At 55.6% G+C, this 18071-nt stretch overlaps 2 protein-coding genes across 2 annotated transcripts; one reads left to right on the top strand and one right to left on the bottom strand.

Annotated features, from left to right (window-relative positions):
• Positions 1 to 347: 347 nt before the first annotated feature.
• DEFB1 (defensin beta 1) lies at positions 348 to 910 on the bottom strand. The gene is made up of 2 exons (XM_009944387.1): positions 838 to 910; positions 348 to 472 (listed from the first exon to the last, which is right to left on the bottom strand). Exons 1-2 carry the CDS (start codon positions 908 to 910, stop codon positions 348 to 350), a joined length of 198 nt encoding a protein of 65 aa, XP_009942689.1.
• Positions 911 to 4266: 3356 nt separating this feature from the next.
• Positions 4267 to 10965, top strand: XKR5 (XK related 5). Its single transcript, XM_075411138.1, has 7 exons — positions 4267 to 4349; positions 5102 to 5285; positions 5387 to 5568; positions 6753 to 6962; positions 7054 to 7223; positions 7638 to 7749; positions 9653 to 10965. Exons 1-7 carry the CDS (start codon positions 4292 to 4294, stop codon positions 10729 to 10731), a joined length of 1995 nt encoding a protein of 664 aa, XP_075267253.1. The 5' UTR covers positions 4267 to 4291; the 3' UTR covers positions 10732 to 10965.
• The last annotated feature ends 7106 nt before the right edge of the window (positions 10966 to 18071 follow it).

Genomic DNA, 18071 nt, shown 5'->3' with positions numbered 1-18071 from the left:
TCACGGGACACATCACACTCTACCCAAAATGAGGAGGAATTCTGCCTGATGCCCTCCACAAACCACCCTTGGCAGGGAGAGGAGAGGAGCTGCCCAGTTTCAGGCTACCAGTTCAACCCTGCCTTGGTGACAGTGGAGGGACAGGGTCCAGTGGATGAGGAGGTGCCACAGAGTGATTTCCCAGGTGTGGATGCATGAGTGAAGAGCAGACACACGGCCACATGCAAAAGAAACTTCCACCGGCTCTGAGGAAAGACAGCACCAAAGCCAACACATACCCATGTAAAGAAGGACAAAACTACGTTACGGCTGTCACCGCTGCTGATGCTCCCATGGACCGCGAAGGGTCACCATAAGGGCCTGCAGCACTTTGCCAGTCCATTGTAGCAGGTACCGGTGGCTTTCGCAAACAAGGGACACAGCAGGAACGAACACTTGCCCTTGGTCTTCCGACACGTCACGGTGTCTGACTCTGTAATTGAGAAAAAGAGCCCGTAAGTATCTTCCTTTGGATTTTCACGCAAGAAGAAAGCCTGTCCCCGTGTTAGCAACAGCTCGGTCTGCAGATACCACAAGTGGCATCTCGGGGAGAACGTCAACCTGCTGTTGAGTTCTGCTGCGATGTTGGAAAGCATTCATGAGTTCTGCAGACGGTGATGGTCTCCCCCCCTTAGCACTGAAATGGCTAACTGGGGTTTGACTACTCAGTGCTAGGCAGGCAGGTTCGATGCCGAGTATCACGTCAGCTGCACACGTACCACGAGTTTGTTCCTCGTTTACAGAACCGCTCCCAGTCTCCCAAACACAGAAATGCCCACTGGTTGTTTTTACACTTACTTGCAGCAGCCTGGGACACCGCAGGGAGAAGAAGGAGCAGCAGGAAGAGTGTCTTCACGGCTTTGGTTGACATTGTGGAGCTCCACCACAAAGCTGCCGAGACCAAGAGACACTGCAAGAGGAAGGAATTAACCTGTATTTATAAGGCTTTGACAAACGCGGTCTGTAGGGATTTAGCAACCGTGTTTGGATCCAAACAATATATTTAAAGGATGCACGTTGTGACCTCTAATTACAATCTCTCTTGTGGACAGATGCCACTACGTCACCGCCCTGAGAGGAATTATCCCCTTCACACGGACACCTGCTAGCTCCCATGCCCTGATCCACGGCACCATCTCCTCCACGTATACCACAGGCAGGCAGATGTTTCAGCAGCCTTTTACTCAAAGCAACGACCACGTGCTCAGGGCCTGGTTCACTTCAAGGTATTTGCACACCCAAATCTTGATAAGACGCATCTTTTCCTCCAGAAATTCAGATCTTACACAGAAAGGAATACTTTTTTCCCATTTTAAATCCCAAGAAAGACCCAAAGCCACGTAAAGACTCAATCCAGAATCACCCCCACCATGATGTTATACCACTCTGTGTGCAGCTCCAGCAGCAGGTCTCCACAACTCCTCATGCTCCTGGTTTAAGAGGAGGTTAAAATACGAGAAGATGCAGCAGAGAGTCCCCAAAAACAAATCACTTGAACACTGGAGAAACAGCTTTGCATGAAGGAGCTGGAGGATCTCCATTTGCTAAGCTCGCTAAATAAAACATGGAGAGGTGACTTCTCCGTCCTCTGGACATAGCTTCATTGGAGACCTGAGCGGTTCTGCAGCAAGAGAGGTTCCTGGGCATTGAAATCCGGCAGAGAAAAGCACAGCCAAAGCAGTGGCTGGAAGGTAGCCAGAGAAACTGGGAGTTGGCAGTGAAACTGGGGAGGGTGGCTAGCTCTGGGAATATCTTCTGGAAGGCTTTCTGGCTTCCTCTTTCTCTGGCTGGCAATGTTCCGGGGTGGTAATGGCACGTCTCGTGTGGCATGGGGATTTATTCTTGGCTTGGAACAAAGCCTTTGGGCAGGAGGAGGGACCGATTTTGTCATCAGTCACTCGGAGACTGAGAAAAGACAGTGGAGACGCCTTAGGGTGGCTCCTTCCCAGGAATGATGATGATGGAGGGCAGAGTAGGTGAGACGATGAGGTTCACGTGTCTTCCAAGGGTGACAAGAAGGGACACGCCACGTTGGCCCCGTACGAACCCTTGCAAATTCCTCACTGCTGGATTTGCAAGCAAAAATGGTTCTTCAACAGCCTGCCCTCAGCTTCAGAAGGTGCTTCGGTGTCCGTCAGAGGCTTAGTTGTGCTTCACATGCAAAATGTTGGGTTTTCTAGGAATCGGCCATTTGGCAGCCGTGGGATCTGTCGCACTGTAAACTGTGGAGGACAAGGCTAGGAGACAACCAAGACTGAGCTCCACTTGGCTCCAGAACTCCATTTACACCCCGAACTTTATTGAACTGCTTCGCTGGAGCTGAGCCCAACAGCTCAACGTAGTTCGTTAATGAAACACTTTGCCCAATACAGACGTGTCAGCAGGACTAGAGGAAAACTAGGCTGTCCCTTCCACCCGTGACTTTTTCAACCCACTGGCCACCAAATCCAAGCACTGGAGTTGAGGCGCAATGTTCTTATACAATTGGTAAAAACCAGTGCTGGAGACCGATTGGAGACCCTGGTGATGGCCTCAGGTTGCATCAGGGGAGGATTAGATTGGATATTAGGAAAAATTTCTCAGCTGAAAGAGTGGTCAGACATTGGAACAGGCTGCCCAGGGCAGTGATGGAGTCCCCATCCCTGGAGGTGTTCAAAAACTGTGTAGATGTGGCACTTCAGGACATGGTTTAGCAGGCATGGTGGTATTGGGTCGATGGTTGGACTTGGTGTTAGAGGTCTTTTCCAACAACAATGATTCTATGACTCAATGATGCTCCCTCGAGGCAGGACAGTCAGGCAATGACATCTCTGAGCAGTTCAGCTTCCCGGCCAGAAGCACGTCCACAGGCCCTGAGCACACACAGGATATTTAGTTCATCGCTCGCATGCAAATATCGAAGAGGTGTTGCAGTGCAGGGCAGGGACAGGCATGATGCACTGAGGACCTACAGAGAGTGCTGGAAACCAAGCTTTCGGATTTCAAGAACTCCCTGCTCCGGGACTTGGCTGAATGGGTGAGAAGTGTTAGGCTGTGGAGTCTCCTTCTCTGGAGATATTCTAGACCCACCTGGACGCTGTCCTGTGCAGCCTGCTGTAGGTGACCCTGCTTCGGCAGGAGGGTTGGACTACATGACCCACAGAGGTCCCTTCCAACCCCTACCATTCTGTGATTCTGTGTGTTGCTCCTGTCAAGCAGCAGAGTCCAGGCTTTGTTCCCAGGGTTATGAAGAAACTCACTAAAACTTAAAAAATCAGCAGTAAATCACAGAATCACAGAATGGTAGGGGTTGGAAGGGACCTCTGTGGGTCATCTAGTCCAACCCTCCTGCCGAAACAGGGTCACCTACAGCAGGCTGCACAGGACCGCGTCCAGGCGGGTCTTGAATATCTCCAGAGAAGGAGACTCCACAACCTCCCTGGGCAGCCTGGGCCAGGGCTCCGTCACCCTCAGAGGGAAGAAGTTCTTCCTCCTGTTCAGACAGAACTTCCTGTGCCTCAGTTCGTGCCCATTGCCCCTTGTCCTGTTGCTGGGCACCACTGAAAAGAGTCTGGCCCCGTCCTCCTGACACCCACCCTGCAGATATTTAGAGGCATTTCGAAGGTCCCCTCGCAGCCTTCTCTTCTCCAGGCTGAACAAGTCCAGCTCCCTCAGCCTCTCCTCGTAGGAGAGATGCTCCAGTCCCCTCCTCATCCTTGTAGCCCTCCGCTGGACTCTCTCCAGCAGCTCCTCATCTTTCTTGAACTGGGGAGCCCAGATGGGACACGTCTCTGCAGACACAGGGGCACCTGCAACCACCAACGGTCGGGATCGCGTTGCGGGAGGTTTCCTTTCTGGGGTGGAAGGAAAAAAAACCGACCGGTTTGATTGACGGGTCCCTGCACATCGTGTCCCGGCTGCCACCTACTGCTCGTCCACGCGGGGGTGCACCTCGCTCGGCTCTGGGACGAGGGGACACCTGGGTGGGCTTGTGCAGGGGCACAGCGACCTGGGGGACATCGAGGTGGGCTTGTGCAGGGGCACAGTAACTCCAGGGGTCTCGGGATGGTGCAACGTCCGCAGCTCTACGCGGCCGCAAGACCCCGAGGAGCCCGCGTGACGGACGCAACGTGACGTAACGGTTCCGGGCGGGGGGGGGGGCACTCGGGGAGGTGCTCGGCGGGGCCGGGCGGGGAGGGAACTTCCTCCTCCTCCTCCTCCTCCTCCTCCTCCTCTCCCTCCTCTCCCCCCTCCCCCGCGAGGTTTGCGCAGGATGCGCGGGGCTTTCCCGGGGCTCAGCCTGGCGCTGTTGGCGGCGGAGCGCGCAGCGCGTGAGTGAGCGCGCAGGATGCGCGGGGGATGGGGGGGGGGGGGGGCGCGGGGTTGAGCACGGGGTGGGGTGGGGGGGCTGCCGCCTCGTTGTCCCAGGTCACCCCGAGACGTCCGCGCAGACCCCAGCCGTTTTCTTTAAGGTGAAATTAATTATTTTTCTTATTTTATTTTTTCTTATTTTTCTTATTTTTATTATTGTTCTTATTTTTTATTTTTCTTATCTTTTATTACTTTTCTTATTTTTTATTTTTCTTATTTTATTTTTTATTATTTTTCTCTTTTTTTGTTATTTTTCTTATTTGATTTTTTATTGTTTTTCTTATTTTTTTATTTTTCTTATTTTATTTTTTATTATTTTTCTTTATTTTGTTATTTTTCTTATTTTATTCTTTATTATTTTTCTTATTTTACTTTTTGTTATTTTTCTTATTTGATTTTTTACTATTTTTCTTAATTTTTAAAATTTTTCTTCTTTTTAATTTTCTTTTTTTTTTTTTTTTTTTGTATTATTTATTTGGCGCATGAGCCCTCGTCTGAGCGTTTTTTATCAGAGCCCTTCTCCGGGCCGGGCCCCGCGCTGTGCCGCAGCTGACAAGCGACCGGGAGCCAGCAGCTGGAGATAAGACAGGGACGAGGGCCGCTGCGAGCCCCCTCGGCGGCTGGGAGATGAGTTTTGGGGCGCGCTGCGGGTAGCACCTTCCAGCTGCTGGGTGTGGGCATCCCTCAGCGGTGCCTCTCTGCTGTTCTCCAGGGCTCTGCGCCATCGTCCACTACCTCACCCATGGGCAGCTGGGCTGGTTTGGGCTGACCATCGCCTGCGTGGTGCCCGGCTACGTGGCTCAGGTCCTCAGCGTCTTCTGGTTCAGGGCGGATGGCCGCCCGCTCAGCTGCTGGCTCCTGGTGCTCCACCTCCTGCAGCTGGGCCTCTGGAAGCGGTGAGGGACGCTCCCCACGGTCCATCCACCACTCCTAACTGGGGTGCAGTCCCAAACCTGCCAAAAACAGGGTGGGCATCGCATCATGGTGACCCTTGCAGGTACTGGGATGTTTTGCGGATGGCGGCAAAGGCAGGCGACGGTGGCCGTGCCAGGGAGGTGCTGATGCAGGACGGGGACGTGTGTGTGCTGCGGCTGCTGGAAGCCCTGCTGCAGACCCTGCCTCACCTCCTGCTGCAGGCCTACGTCGTCGTGGCCGTTGACCCAGCGGGCTTCGTCCCCGGTGAGCAGGGAGTTCCCAGCAGGATGTAGAGGGGTGATGTGTTTGGGTGGGGGACGCGTGTGCCCCTGCACAGGGCAGGGTCCGGATGGCCGACCACGCTGCAAAGAGACTGGGAAGCCCCAGTGCAAAGCAGCAGGGATAAACGTGGCTTAAAGATCTGCTGTGGCTGAACCCAGAGGAGACTCTGAGCTACCCACGGTGCAGTGTCCAGTTCTGGGCTCCCCAGTTCAAGAAAGATGAGGAGCTACTGGAGAGAGTCCAGCAGAGGGCTACAAGGATGATGAGGGGACTGGAGCATCTCTCCTATGAGGAGAGGCTGAGGGAGCTGGGCTTGTTCAGCCTGGAGAAGAGAAGGCTGAGAGGGGACCTTAGAAATGCTTACAAATATCTGCAGGGTGGGTGTCAGGAGCATGGGGCCAGACTCTTTTCAGTGGTGCCCAGCAACAGGACAAGGGGCAATGGGCACAAACTGAAGCCTGGGAAGTTTCATCTGAACACGAGGAAGAACTTCTTCCCTCTGAGGGTGATGGAGCACTGGAACAGGCTGCCTAGGGAGGTTGTGGAGTCTCCTTCTCTGGAGATATTCAAGACCCGCCTGGACGCGGTCCTGTGCAGCCTGCTCTGGGTGACCCTGCTTTGGCAGGAGAGTTGGGACTACATGACCGACAGAGGTCCCTTCCAACCCTTAACATTCTGTGATTCTCCTGGCCAGTACAGTCCCTCGATGGGGGATCTCCATGGCAAGACAGTGCCTTGGCTGGGTTTGAACCCAACACATCTTCTTGTTGATGGTCCAGCCCTAATCACAGTGCAATGTTGAGCATTTAGGGAGTTTTGGAGCTGCTTTGTATAAAAGATGAACTTTCAGGTGTGCAAGGGGAGAAGCTGGGGACGTGGGGTCACGGTGTGCACAAGGTCACGCTCAAGTGGGTGTCGGTCTCTGGTCCGATCGCAGTGACCAGGGCCCTGCTGCTGCAGAGCTCTGCCCTTGGAGAGAGCGGTTGTAGGAATAAAGTGGGGAGATGCCAAGCGTGCGAAGGAGACCAGTTTCAGCGGGAATTAGTTGAAATACTTCAATTAGTAGGGCAGCGGGGTGTCGGGCACAGCCCCTCAGCTTTGAGACACGGTCCTACAACGCAGCCAGGCGTCCTGCAGAGCATCTCACTGCCCCTGTCCCCGTGCAGGTGTCAGCGCGGGGCTGTCCCTGCTCTCCCTGGCTTGGGCTTTGGTCTCCTACAGCCGCTTCGCCTGCCTGCTGAAACCAGGACACCTCTACCCGCCAGCCACGGCCATCCTCTGCCTGCTGCTCTGGAGGACGGGGATGCTGGGGACCAGGGTCTTGGCCCTGGTGCTCTTTGCCAGGCTGTATTCCTTCTGGGTTTTTGCTGTGGCAGGTAAGACAGCCCCAGAGATGCTCCTGGTGCTGGAGAGCTTTGCAGCCTCTCCCAGGAATGGCTTTGCCCTTTCGGTCCCTTCCCCTTGCAGGTGTCCACTGGTTGCTCATGTCCTTCTGGCTGGTGGCCCAGCAGACGGACATCGTGGCCCAGCCCTGTCGCTGGAGGCTGTTCAATTGCCTGGTGGGAGCCGTGTACATCTTCTGCTACGTTAATGTCCGGCCCGGTCCTTCCAAGCACAGGGTGGCTGTGTTTTATGCAGTAAGTACTCGGAATATTCCACATGGATGCAGCTGCTGGGGACAAACAGTAGCTTCAGACCCTCCTTTCTCGTCTCTCGCGTCACCACTTGATAAAAATTCAGCATTTCCCACGTCCTGACAAAGCCACGTGGTCACCAAGGTGGGTGCACCTTCTGCGCTGGCTTTGTTTCCGTAGCAGTATCCACACGATGTCTTAATAACACTGTGCTGCTCTGCCAGAGTCATTATCCATGGTAAAAAAAGGTTGAAACTTTGCAGAAAGTTCAGTTCAGCAACCCTTAATGTTTTAAGTGATAAATTCGATGCAAAATAAATCAGCAAAATCTAGAAACTGGGTGTTTTCTGTCGTTGGAAGCACGTCTAAAGCCGTCAGAATGATGGAAGTGACAGCTCTCTTCCCTCTGCTCTGCAGATCATGCTGATGGAGAACACCCTCCTGCTGCTGCTGGCCACCCGGTTCCTGCAGGCAGAGCTGAGGAACAGCCTGTGCCTGACCGGGGCCATCATGTCAGGGTCTCTAGTAGGTAAGGTCTGCTGGTTTTCAGAGCCTGGATTGCACGTTTTGAGAGTAAAAGTTGCATCAGGGAAGGTTTAGATTGGATATTAGGAAAAATGTCTTTCCTGAAAGAGTGGTCAGACATTGGAACAGGCTCCCCAGGGAAGTGGTGGAGTCCCCATCCCTGGAGGGGTTCAAAAAACGTGTAGATGTGGCACTTGAGGACATGGTTTAGTAGGCGTGGTGATGTTGGGTTGACGGTTGGACTTGATGATCTTAGAGGTCTTTTCCAACCTTAATCATTCTGTGATTCTATGATTCTATGTGTTTGATAATATGTAAATCCGAGTTTTGTTTCTTGATCGTTTCTCAAAAGCCCATTCCTGCAGAGGGAGGCTTGCAGAAATGATGAAGGTGTCGCCGAATGGCTCAGGTACCACTGCCAAATACAAAATCTGCCGTTTTGAAGTACATCTGTTTGTGGTTTCTGTCATTTGGTACTCGGTGATCAGTGCAGGCAGGGGTAGAGCACAGAGGATCGCTGCAGGGGAACGTTTTCGTATTCTGATGATTTGTGAAGGTCCCTTGTGACTGATGAGCCATCCCTGGGTGTGCTTTGGAAATACGCTGGTGCGGGACCGTGCAGAACTACAGCAGCTTTCTGCCACCCTGTTTTCTTTCAAAGACCAGGGCTGCTATTGTAGATGGAAAAGGTTTTTGTGTCCATGGGGAGGATTTTTTGGTGTGTGAGGGAGAAGTTACTTTTTCCCTGCCCATAGTGCGTGAAGGGGGCTTAGTAGAAAGATAGGGACAGGCTACTCAGTGGGGCCTGTTGCGATAGGACAAGGCGTGATGGTTTTTAACTAAAAGAGGGTAGATTTAGACTGGATATAAGGAAGAAATTTTTTACAATGAGGGTGGAGAAATGCTGGCACAGGTTGCCCAGAGAGGTGGTGCCCCATCCCTGGGAACATTCAAGGCCAGGTTGGACGGGGCTCTGAGCAACCTGGTCTGGTTGGAGATGTCCCTGCTCTTGGCCGGGGGTTGGACTTGATGGCCTTTACATGTCCCTTCCAACCCAAACCATTCCATGGTTCTCTGGTCCTGTGATTCTATGGTTCTATGATAAAGCAGAGAGCAGAAGCTTTGTGCGTCTCCCCAGACCGGCTGCGCACAGGTCAGCCATGTTCAAGGAAGGGCGCGTTTGGGCTGGAAAAGGAGCAATTCCTCCAGCCTTGAATGAGTGCAGGATGGAAGCAGGAAGGTGTCTTAAAAACCTACTTTTGTCTCATTTCAATGGGCACAAACTGAAGCCTGGGAAGTTCCATCTGAACATGAGGAAGAACTTCTTCACTCTGAGGGTGACGGAGCCCTGGCCCAGGCTGCCCAGGGAGGCTGTGGAGTCTCCTTCTCTGGAGATATTCCAGACCTGCCTGGACAAGGTCCTGTGCAGCCTGCTCTGGGTGACCCTGCTTGGGCAGGGGGTTGGACTGGGTGACCCACAGAGGTCCCTGCCAACCCCAGCCATGCTGTGATTCTGTGTGATTCTGTTAATGGCTAGAGGATGGGGATGCTGCGAGATGGGAAGGATTCCTGCACCACACACCTCCTCCCTGCCCTGTGCCCTGTCTGCTGGCGCTCAGCATCTGCCTCTCTGTGCACCCATCAGTCTGCAAATCAATCCAGACCGTTAGTAAATTCAGTCTGGAGACTGTGCTCAGCGCTCCCTTTCCTGAAAACTGCTCAATTTTTTGGATTTTTGCATCCCAAAAAATGCTTGAAAGATGCGCTGCTCGGACGCCTGATGCCCAGCAGCACCTCTGCAGAGAGCCTGTTGATCTGGAGGTGGCAGCGAGGTCTGGTGTCTCCTCCACGCCTCACCGAGATGCTGCTGGGACTCGTCCCCTTGACACCTTGCTGCTCTTTTTCAGGTGCTGCAGCTCTGGTGGTTTATTACAGCCTGCTCCATCCCAAGTCCACGGAGATCTGGCAGGGCTTCCTCGAGACAACCTGCAGTGCTGCGGCTGCCGGTGACGATGAGGTTGCTGGAGACAACTCCCAAGTGGGGCAGAGTTTGGGAATTTCAGGAGATGGCGAGTCCTTGGCAGGGGAAGGGACCCCGGCAGATCCCAAAAGCGGGAACAGCTCATCGCTCCTGCAGCTCGGAGGGCGTTTGGAGGACGGCTGGATGAACCATCACCACTGGCTGCTGGTAAAGCTGGCCTTGAAGACAGGAGATATGTCCACGATCAACGCAGCTTTTGGAGATGGTGGCATGGGAGAGGTCTACCCTGGAGGATGGGTGGTGGAGAAATCCATCGGCGTTGAGCCTGGGGCAAACCTTGCCCTCCCCATGAGGGAAATCGGTCCTCGGAGTGCTGAATCTGGTCCGAATGATGAGAAGTTGCTGGCAGCGGGGAACGTAGGCGGCAGCAAACCCGGCACCGGCGCTGTGAGAATGGTACAGGAGGACGGAGCGGGGCAGGAGCCTGTTTTTCACCCAGCCGTGTCCTTTCCCAGCCCGGATCCGGCTGAGGGCTCCTCTGTGTATTTCAGCACGAGCTCAGGAGGCATCGCCTCTCCCGGCTTGGGGACGGCCACAGCTACGTGCGTGGCCTTGGTGCGAGGGGACGGCGAAGCCCAGCCTCCTCCAGGCTATCTGGGAGGAGGAGGAGGATGGGATTTATCCCTTGGGATGGCGAGCTTCAGCCCAATCCTGGGCGCTTGTGCACACAAGTGTCTGCGGAGCAGCTCTTCCCTCGGTGGCACAGGTGGCTTTGGGGTGGCAGGTCCCCCCGAAGAGGGCTTGGAGCCTGTGGGGCTGGAGGGTGCTCTCGTGGGGTGGCATCGCCTTCGGGACACCCACCCTCGTGGCACGCAGGGGACTGTCGCGAGGAGCAAGCTGAGGCCACCATGCTTCACCTCCACCCCCAAGGCTGACCCGAGATGCCCACAGAGAGGACTGGGGGAGCTGGGAGAGGGGACAGACCTGTCTGGGTTGCCGGAGTGACCCTGAGATCGCTGCACCGTCACCTTGGGTCAGCGTTGGGGTGACTGCCTCGTCGATACGCTACGGCAGGAGGTGGTGGGATGTTAATGCTGGCCATGAAGACTGTCCCCGTGGTGCCCCTGCCGCCGGGCAGATGTGGTCCTCCATTGCTAGGACATCACCTTCCCTCCTGGTGCGTCTTCTATTGCAGTTTTGGAGAACCTCAAAGGTCTTAAAAAGCCTTGAAAGTCCAAGTTTAGGTATTTATGAAATTTGTTTATGTAACAGTCCTGCTAGGCAGCTGCAGCATGCTGCCTGTGATGTGTTTGTGACGATGTCTGGAAGTGTGTGTCCTTTAACAAGTGCCTACACGAGCTGCTGGTCTGTCCCAGCGTGGCGATCTGGCTGATGTCTCCAGGGGCTGCGAGGCTGGCCAAAGCAGGAGTCTTCTCAGGCTAAAAAAGTGCCTAAATCAAGAAGATAATGAGGTTTACTCCCAGATGCCTTTCCTTCTTGGTAGAATAAGCCCTAAAGTAAGGCTTGGCGGTGCTTGATTTGTTTTTCCCCTACCAGGTTCACCTGGAGAGCTTTACCAATTCCATTTGATGGGGCCACATAGGAGCCCAGAACCCCTTCATACTGCAAACCACAACCTCGGGACCCTGAATTACAGACAAAAGCATGTCCTGCTTGCTTGCCCACTGTCCTGCTTCCTCAGGTGACCTTTTCTGCCCAGCCTCTTCCTTGCCTCCTTCCGTCCAGCTGCAGATAATCCAGATCTGGCTGGATGCTCCCTCCTAAATTTAGCCTCAAGCCGAATCTCAGAACAAATCTGCATACTCCTGCCCCGGTAAAATCCCCGTTGCAGGCCGGGTTTATTTATGTTGGGAGCTAGAAGCCCCACTACGGTGGCCTCAGAAATACCTGATGCTTCCAGCCAGGCTGGCTGGACATGGGTTTGTGCCCAGGACGTGGCTTGAGGTGTTGATGGAGGTCTGGTCAGCTGGGTGCACCAGCGAGCTTGTGGGTGCCAGCTGGTGCACATCTGGCCGCATCCTCCAGCTGTTGTCCAGCTACGGGCAGGACTCCAGTGGTGCCATGGTGGATGAAAGGCAGCAGGAAGGACAGGCATGCCATGAATTATTAAAAAAATGGGTTTTTGAAACCCAGCCCGATGTTTGTTCAAGCTGATCTGGGCACTGAAAACCCAGTTGGTGCTGGTTTCGGGGTGAAGCCGCTTTCCAACGTGGTGAACGTCTCCGTTCGGACCCCAGCATCGCCGTGCTGTGGCTGTGCTCTGCAGGGAGGAGATCTCCAGAGTCCTCCTCACTGCGTGCATCACGCCGAAGACAGCAGAGCTGCCGTGGTGTTACAGATGCAGGTAGCGGTGGGTTGGGCGAGTTCGGCTGCTGTGGGCAAGCAGTGGCTCGGGAGGAGCGGAGGTGGCAAACTGGGACGTTGGCAGCCCTTTGGGATGGGGGTGCAGACCTTCGTTGGCCAGATTTCTGTGCCCGGCAGCGGATGCTGGGAGGAAGGGTTGGTCACGTCTTCCCTGTCCCATTCCCTCTTGCCATAGTGGGAACCCGGGTTGACTGGGGGGGCGGCTGGTGGCAGCTACCCCTGACCCCAACCTTCTGACCCAGAGCAGGGTGAGAGATGCTGAAGCAGGCAGTGGTTCCCCAAACCAGGACCAAACTATGCCTAGGACAAGAAAGTCTTTTCCCTCCCTGAGCAGGATCACAGAATCACAGAATGTTCGGGGTTGGAAGGGACCTCTGTGGGTCACCCAGCCCAACCCCCTGCCGAAGCAGGGTCACCCAGAGCAGGTTGCACAGGACCTTGTGCAGGCGGGTCTTGAATATCTCCAGAGAAGGAGACTCCACAGCCTCCCTGGGCAGCCTGTTCCAGGGCTCTGTCACCCTCAGAGGGAAGAAGTTCTTCCTCATGTTCAACTGGAACTTCCCAGGCTTCAGTTTGTGCCCGTTGCCCCTTGTCCTGTCGCTGGGCACCACTGGAAAGAGTCTGGCCCCGTCCTCCTGACCCCCACCCTGCAGATATTTAGAGGCATTTCTAAGGTCCCCTCTCAGCCTTCTCTTCTCCAGGCTAAACAAGCACAGCTCCCTCAGCCTTTCCTCATAGGAGAGATCTTCCTAACCCAGAGCCTTCCCTTTAGGTTGGAGGGGTCCCACGAAAGGGGCTGTGCCCTGTAGGACTTGAACCAAGTGGTCTGATTTTAGTTACATGCAACCTTAAGAAGAAACACCAGCATGGTGAGAATTGTTGAAACTGTGTACTAAATTAATACCAGTAATCGTTGGGGTAGATTTGGAGTATTTGCATAGTAAGAGCATCCAACTCCTTAACATCTGAAGTCCAGCGGGTTGGAGAACAACCCACCAACCCGAGGATCGCAGTGCATGGCGTTGCGCTTGGTGGGAACCTCTCCTTGGATGCTCTCCAGCTGCAGCAGTTCTGACCTCACCTCTGCATCCCGTGGTTGCAATCCTACGTTCCGTCAGAGTTTACGTTGACTCCAAAAATCAGTTGCTGAGTAAGGCCGAGTGATGGCTGCCTAACTCACGGGCTGCCCTCAAACTAGTGCTGGTTATCACAGGGCAAGGTCAGGCAGGAGAAGCAAAGGCATGGAGGGTTTGCTGCTGTGTGCTGGTCCAGGGCCTTGGGACACAGAAGGATTCACACCGTCCTTGCTGCGCTTCTGAGTGATTGAAGTGGTTCTCACCCAATAAATACAGAGCTGCTGCTGTTAACAGCAGACCATAGGCTTTGTGCTAAGTAACCTTGGGCTTACCCGGGACTGTCTTGAACAGCCATGGGTTGGGGTTAGCTGTAACTGCAAAAATTGAGAAGGGTCGTGAAGTGGTTGGGAGGGCTATGTCCTACAGCTTAATGCCAGCTCTGTGGTGGCATGGGCTAACGGTGGGTGGCAAAGGTCCAACAACACTGAGCAGCCATCATGAAACCAGCCCACGGACGAGCCAGAAAAGAAAATATGGCCAAGCAGGCAAGGTTAAGAAAGCAGAGAATACTTCCAGGCACAGGAGACAGGCGTGCCCGAGGACTTTCTTATCTCAGAGCACATCCACGATGCACAGAGGGCCTGGAGGTGCTTCGTGAGCTGACGCCTCTGACCCTGGAGAAGGTGGTTGTGGAAATCCCAGATGGCCGATGAGTGGCCAAGAAAGGGGGGACTCCGGGGACAGCACCGGAGGGGGCTGGGGTGCGGCTGGGGGTGTAGGCGTGGGGGCCATGTTCCCAGGGCTTTGCTCCCTGATGATGGGAGATGGTCACCGGTGAGCTCCCGCCGTGCTCCCCCTCACCTTCTCCTTGGGAGCAACGTGAAATCAGGTGAAATAATGCGGATTATCTGTCCTTAAAGACTTCCAGCCTGCATGAGAGCCCTGTTGCACCCAGGGTCCTAAATCCTGCGTGCTGGGTATGATCCCGGTGCTGAACCATAGGTCTCCACTTATAGATATGACTTATATTTAGTTAAATCTTAAAGCCCTGTATGGAGTAGAAGGACTGTCCAGCTGCAAATCACAGCTCTAGATACTCCTCACCACCCTTCCCATCTCTGCCGGGGGGGGCGGGGGGGACCTCCAGATACCCCAATGACCTGGTGGACATCCAGGTTTCTCCCCAGCGCCGCCAGACAGAAGAAGTCACGCTGGGGAGATGTTTCTCTCCGCAGCTCCTGGTTCCTCAGCCACCAGAGGGAGATGCTGCTCAAGGCCACACAAGCGGACGCCTTGTTCCAGACGCTGCGTGCCCACCCAGCACCCGGGTTACCGGAGGAGATGGATGGATGTGCCGGAATGATGCTGCTGTGGCATCGCAGATGGGAGCTGGTGGGAGCGAAATGGGAGGCTCTGGGTTGCTGGAGGTGGCTGATTCGGTGGACAGCAAGTGCCTGGAGGAAAGTGGCCGTGGCTGTAGAAGTCTCCTCCCACCTCCCCAGGCATCACCGGCCCATGGTGATGGGAGACACTTGCCAGGGTCTCGCCAAGGTGGTATTCAGGGTCAGAAAGGGTCATACCCATCTGCAAGTATCCCATGGTGACTTCAGGTCTGAAGGTGCGTGGGCAAGGGGAGATGTCAGTGACTGCGTTGGACGCGGTGTGGGAACCTGCTGGTTTGGTAGAACCGGCTCCAGCTGTCACCACCACGGTGCTGAGTCCTGATATTCGGCGGTGTACCCGCGGAGCTGCGCGCACGGGCCTGGGCGGGTGACAGGGCCACCTCCCCTCTGGTCTGTCTTATCAGCAGAGGTCCCACAAAGCCCAGGTCGCTGCTCTTTGTGGAGCAATGTGGTCCTGGGCCAGCCCAAACCCGGGGCGTGAAGCTGCACGAGAAACTGCAGCTGAGGAAGAACGTGGCAGACGGGCGACGAACCAACTGCTCAGGGGAACCAGCTGATGTTTCGTCCAAGTGTCCCAAATGCGTGAGGAGACCCAGCCAGACGCTCTGCTCCTTCTTCAGCGTTTCCCACACAGCTCTTCTTGGATGAGATGCGTTATCCTGAGCTAGACCTTAGGATCTGCCCAGCCTTTGGGAACGCTCATCATCGACGTTTGGGCTTCAACCACCAGGGGAACATCTGGAGTGGGGGATTCCTCCATCCCACTGCACTCGGACAGATTGTCCCGCGCTCTTGCCTGCTCTGGAATAGAAAATTTCCGCTCATTTACCTCCTATGAATACTTTTGTTCGTTTTGTTAATGAAGGAAACTCTCTCCAGCGCTTCAGAGAGGCAGAGGGCCATGCCCCGGCGCGGGAGAGCTGGGTGCCACCGGTGTGGAGTGGAGCTCTCGTGGGCTGCGGGAGGACAGCGAGGAGCAGAGAGCAGGAATCGAGGGTGAAGCTGGACAACGCAGGGAGTGACCCGCGGGCTCCTGGGGAGAACTGGCTGTGCCACCCACCGGTGAGCTGGCCAAAAACAGCCAGGCAGGGACGGAGGCTGCGTCCCCAATAAATTAAACAGCACTCGGGTGAGCGCTGGGGCTCGGGGACGCGGCTGCCCAGCCCGCTGGCACCGTCCCCTCGGCTTGCTGGCTTCGGTGGGTCGCGCTCGGACTCTTTTTCGAGGCGGAATGAGACGAAGCGGGGTTGGGAAGGCACGGGGAGGGCACGAGGGTTGGCAGCACCTTGCCTTCCAGCAGCGCCGATTTCCGCCTGGCTCCGCAGCCCGGTTTCCGCGGGTGCCGGCTTTCGGGGTTGGGTGAAGAACGTTCTGTCCAGCTCCGAGATGATAACCCCCCCCTGAACTAACCCAGGAGAGATTTACCCGGAAAAACATCTTTCCACTTCCAAAAATATTGGAACATGGTAGTTGGACGTTACAGAAAATAGAAGTATTTGCCCCAGGGTTGGTGGTATTTGCTTGGGTTTTTTTCCACGTTGAAACTTTGGATTTTATTTTTTTTCCCCCCCTAATGAAAGAGTTTGGGTTTGCTGCGAGTCCCTTTTCGGCGCTGTCGCTGTTGCTGTTGCTGCAAATGGCGTGGCCGGTGCCCACCGCTCCGAGGCCAAACAACGACACGGCGGGGGGCACGGGGGGGTAAACACGGCTGATCAGGACTTGCCTAACGCGAACGCCTGCTTAATGAGAACCCAGGGGCTGTGCTGCCCGGCCTTGGCTGGAGGGAAACGCTCCGTTTGCCATGGCTCGGTTCCCTCCAACGCGCCGGAGCTGCGTTTCCTCCCTCCAGTGCGCCCGCGAGGAGGGATCTGTGGGGATCCAGGGACGCTGGAGGAAGCCGGGCCAGATCCCTCAAGTCAGATCCAGCGCTTGTTTGCCTTGAAGGAAGAGATTTAAAAGAAAAGCCCTGGTCGTGCTTTGCTTTTTTCTGAGGAAAATCTCCTTCAGGGAGGGCTTTGGGGAGGGGGTTAGGGTCTGGTTAGCGACTGAGAGTCCAGTGGAGGGCTACGAGGATGGTGAGGGGACTGGAGCATCTCTCCTATGAGGAAAGGCTGAGGGAGCTGGGCTTGTTCAGCCTGGAGAAGAGAAGGCTGAGAGGGGACCTTATGAATGCTGAAGGGTGGGTGTCAGGAGGATGGGGGCCAGACTCTTTTCAGTGGTGCCCGGCGACAGGACAAGGGGCAACGGGCACAAACTGAAGCCTGGGAAGTTCCACCTGAACCCGAGGAAGAACTTCTTCCCTCTGAGGGTGACGGAGCCCTGGCCCAGGCTGCACAGAGCGGCTGTGGAGTCTCCTTCTCTGGAGATATTCAAGACCCGCCTGGACGCGGTCCTGTGCACCCTGCTCTGGGTGACCCTGCTTGGGGAGGGGGTTGGGCTGGGTGACCCACAGAGGTCCCTGCCAACCCCGCACGTTCCGTGATTCCGTGATTCGATAAATAACAGCAAACATGCTCTGCCCCAGCACCTGGGCTGCGGCATCCGCGTTGTGAAGCATCTGATGGGTGCCACACGCCAGCCCTGGGCGGGATGTGGGCTTGGGAAGGAGTGGGGTGGGATGGGGTGGGGAAGGCGCCCCGCAGACGCGGGTGGGTGCCCAGATGTGCACCATAAGTGGGCGCAGACTCAGGTGGGCGCCCAGATGTGCACGGTAGCTGAGTGCAGGCAGAGGTGGGGACCCAGAGGTGCACCGTAGCTGGGCACAGACGCGGGTGGGCACCCAGATGTGCACTGTAGCTGGGCGCAGATGTGGGTGGGTGCCCAGATGTGCACCGTAAGTGGGCACAGACTTGGGTGGGCACCCAGATGTGCACCATAGCTGAGTGCAGGCAGAGGTGGGCACCCAGATGTGCACTGTAGGTGGGTGGAGATGCGGGTGGGCACCCAGATGTGCACCATAGGTGGGTGCAGACACAGGTGGGCATCCAGATGTGCATGGTGGCTGGGCGCAGATGCGGGTGAGTGCCCAGATGTGCACTGTAAGTGGGCACAGATGTGGATGGGAGCCCAGATGTGCACCATAGCTGGGCGTAGATGCGGGTGGGTGCCCAGATGTGCATGGCAGCTGGGTGCAGACGCGGATGGGTGCCCAGTGGGCGCAGACGTGGGTGGGTGCCCAGATGTGCACTGTAGCTGGGCGCAGACGTGGCTGGGTGCCCAGATGTGCACCATAGCTGGGCGCAGAAGTGGTGGGCGCCCAGATGTGCACTGTAGCTGGGCGCAGACGTGGCTGGGTGCCCAGATGTGCACCATAGCTGGGCGCAGACGTGGTGGGCGCCCAGATGTGCACTGTAGCTGGGCGCAGACGTGGCTGGGTGCCCAGATGTGCACCATAGCTGGGCGCAGACGTGGTGGGCGCCCAGATGTGCACTGTAGCTGGGCGCAGACGTGGCTGGGTGCCCAGATGTGCACCATAGCTGGG

Source organism: Opisthocomus hoazin, chromosome 2 (assembly GCF_030867145.1).
Source record: "Opisthocomus hoazin isolate bOpiHoa1 chromosome 2, bOpiHoa1.hap1, whole genome shotgun sequence".
NCBI classification, from domain to species: Eukaryota; Metazoa; Chordata; class Aves; order Opisthocomiformes; family Opisthocomidae; genus Opisthocomus; species Opisthocomus hoazin.
The sequence above is the reverse complement of the archived record's forward strand: the minus strand, read 5'-3'. Positions and strand labels throughout refer to the sequence as shown.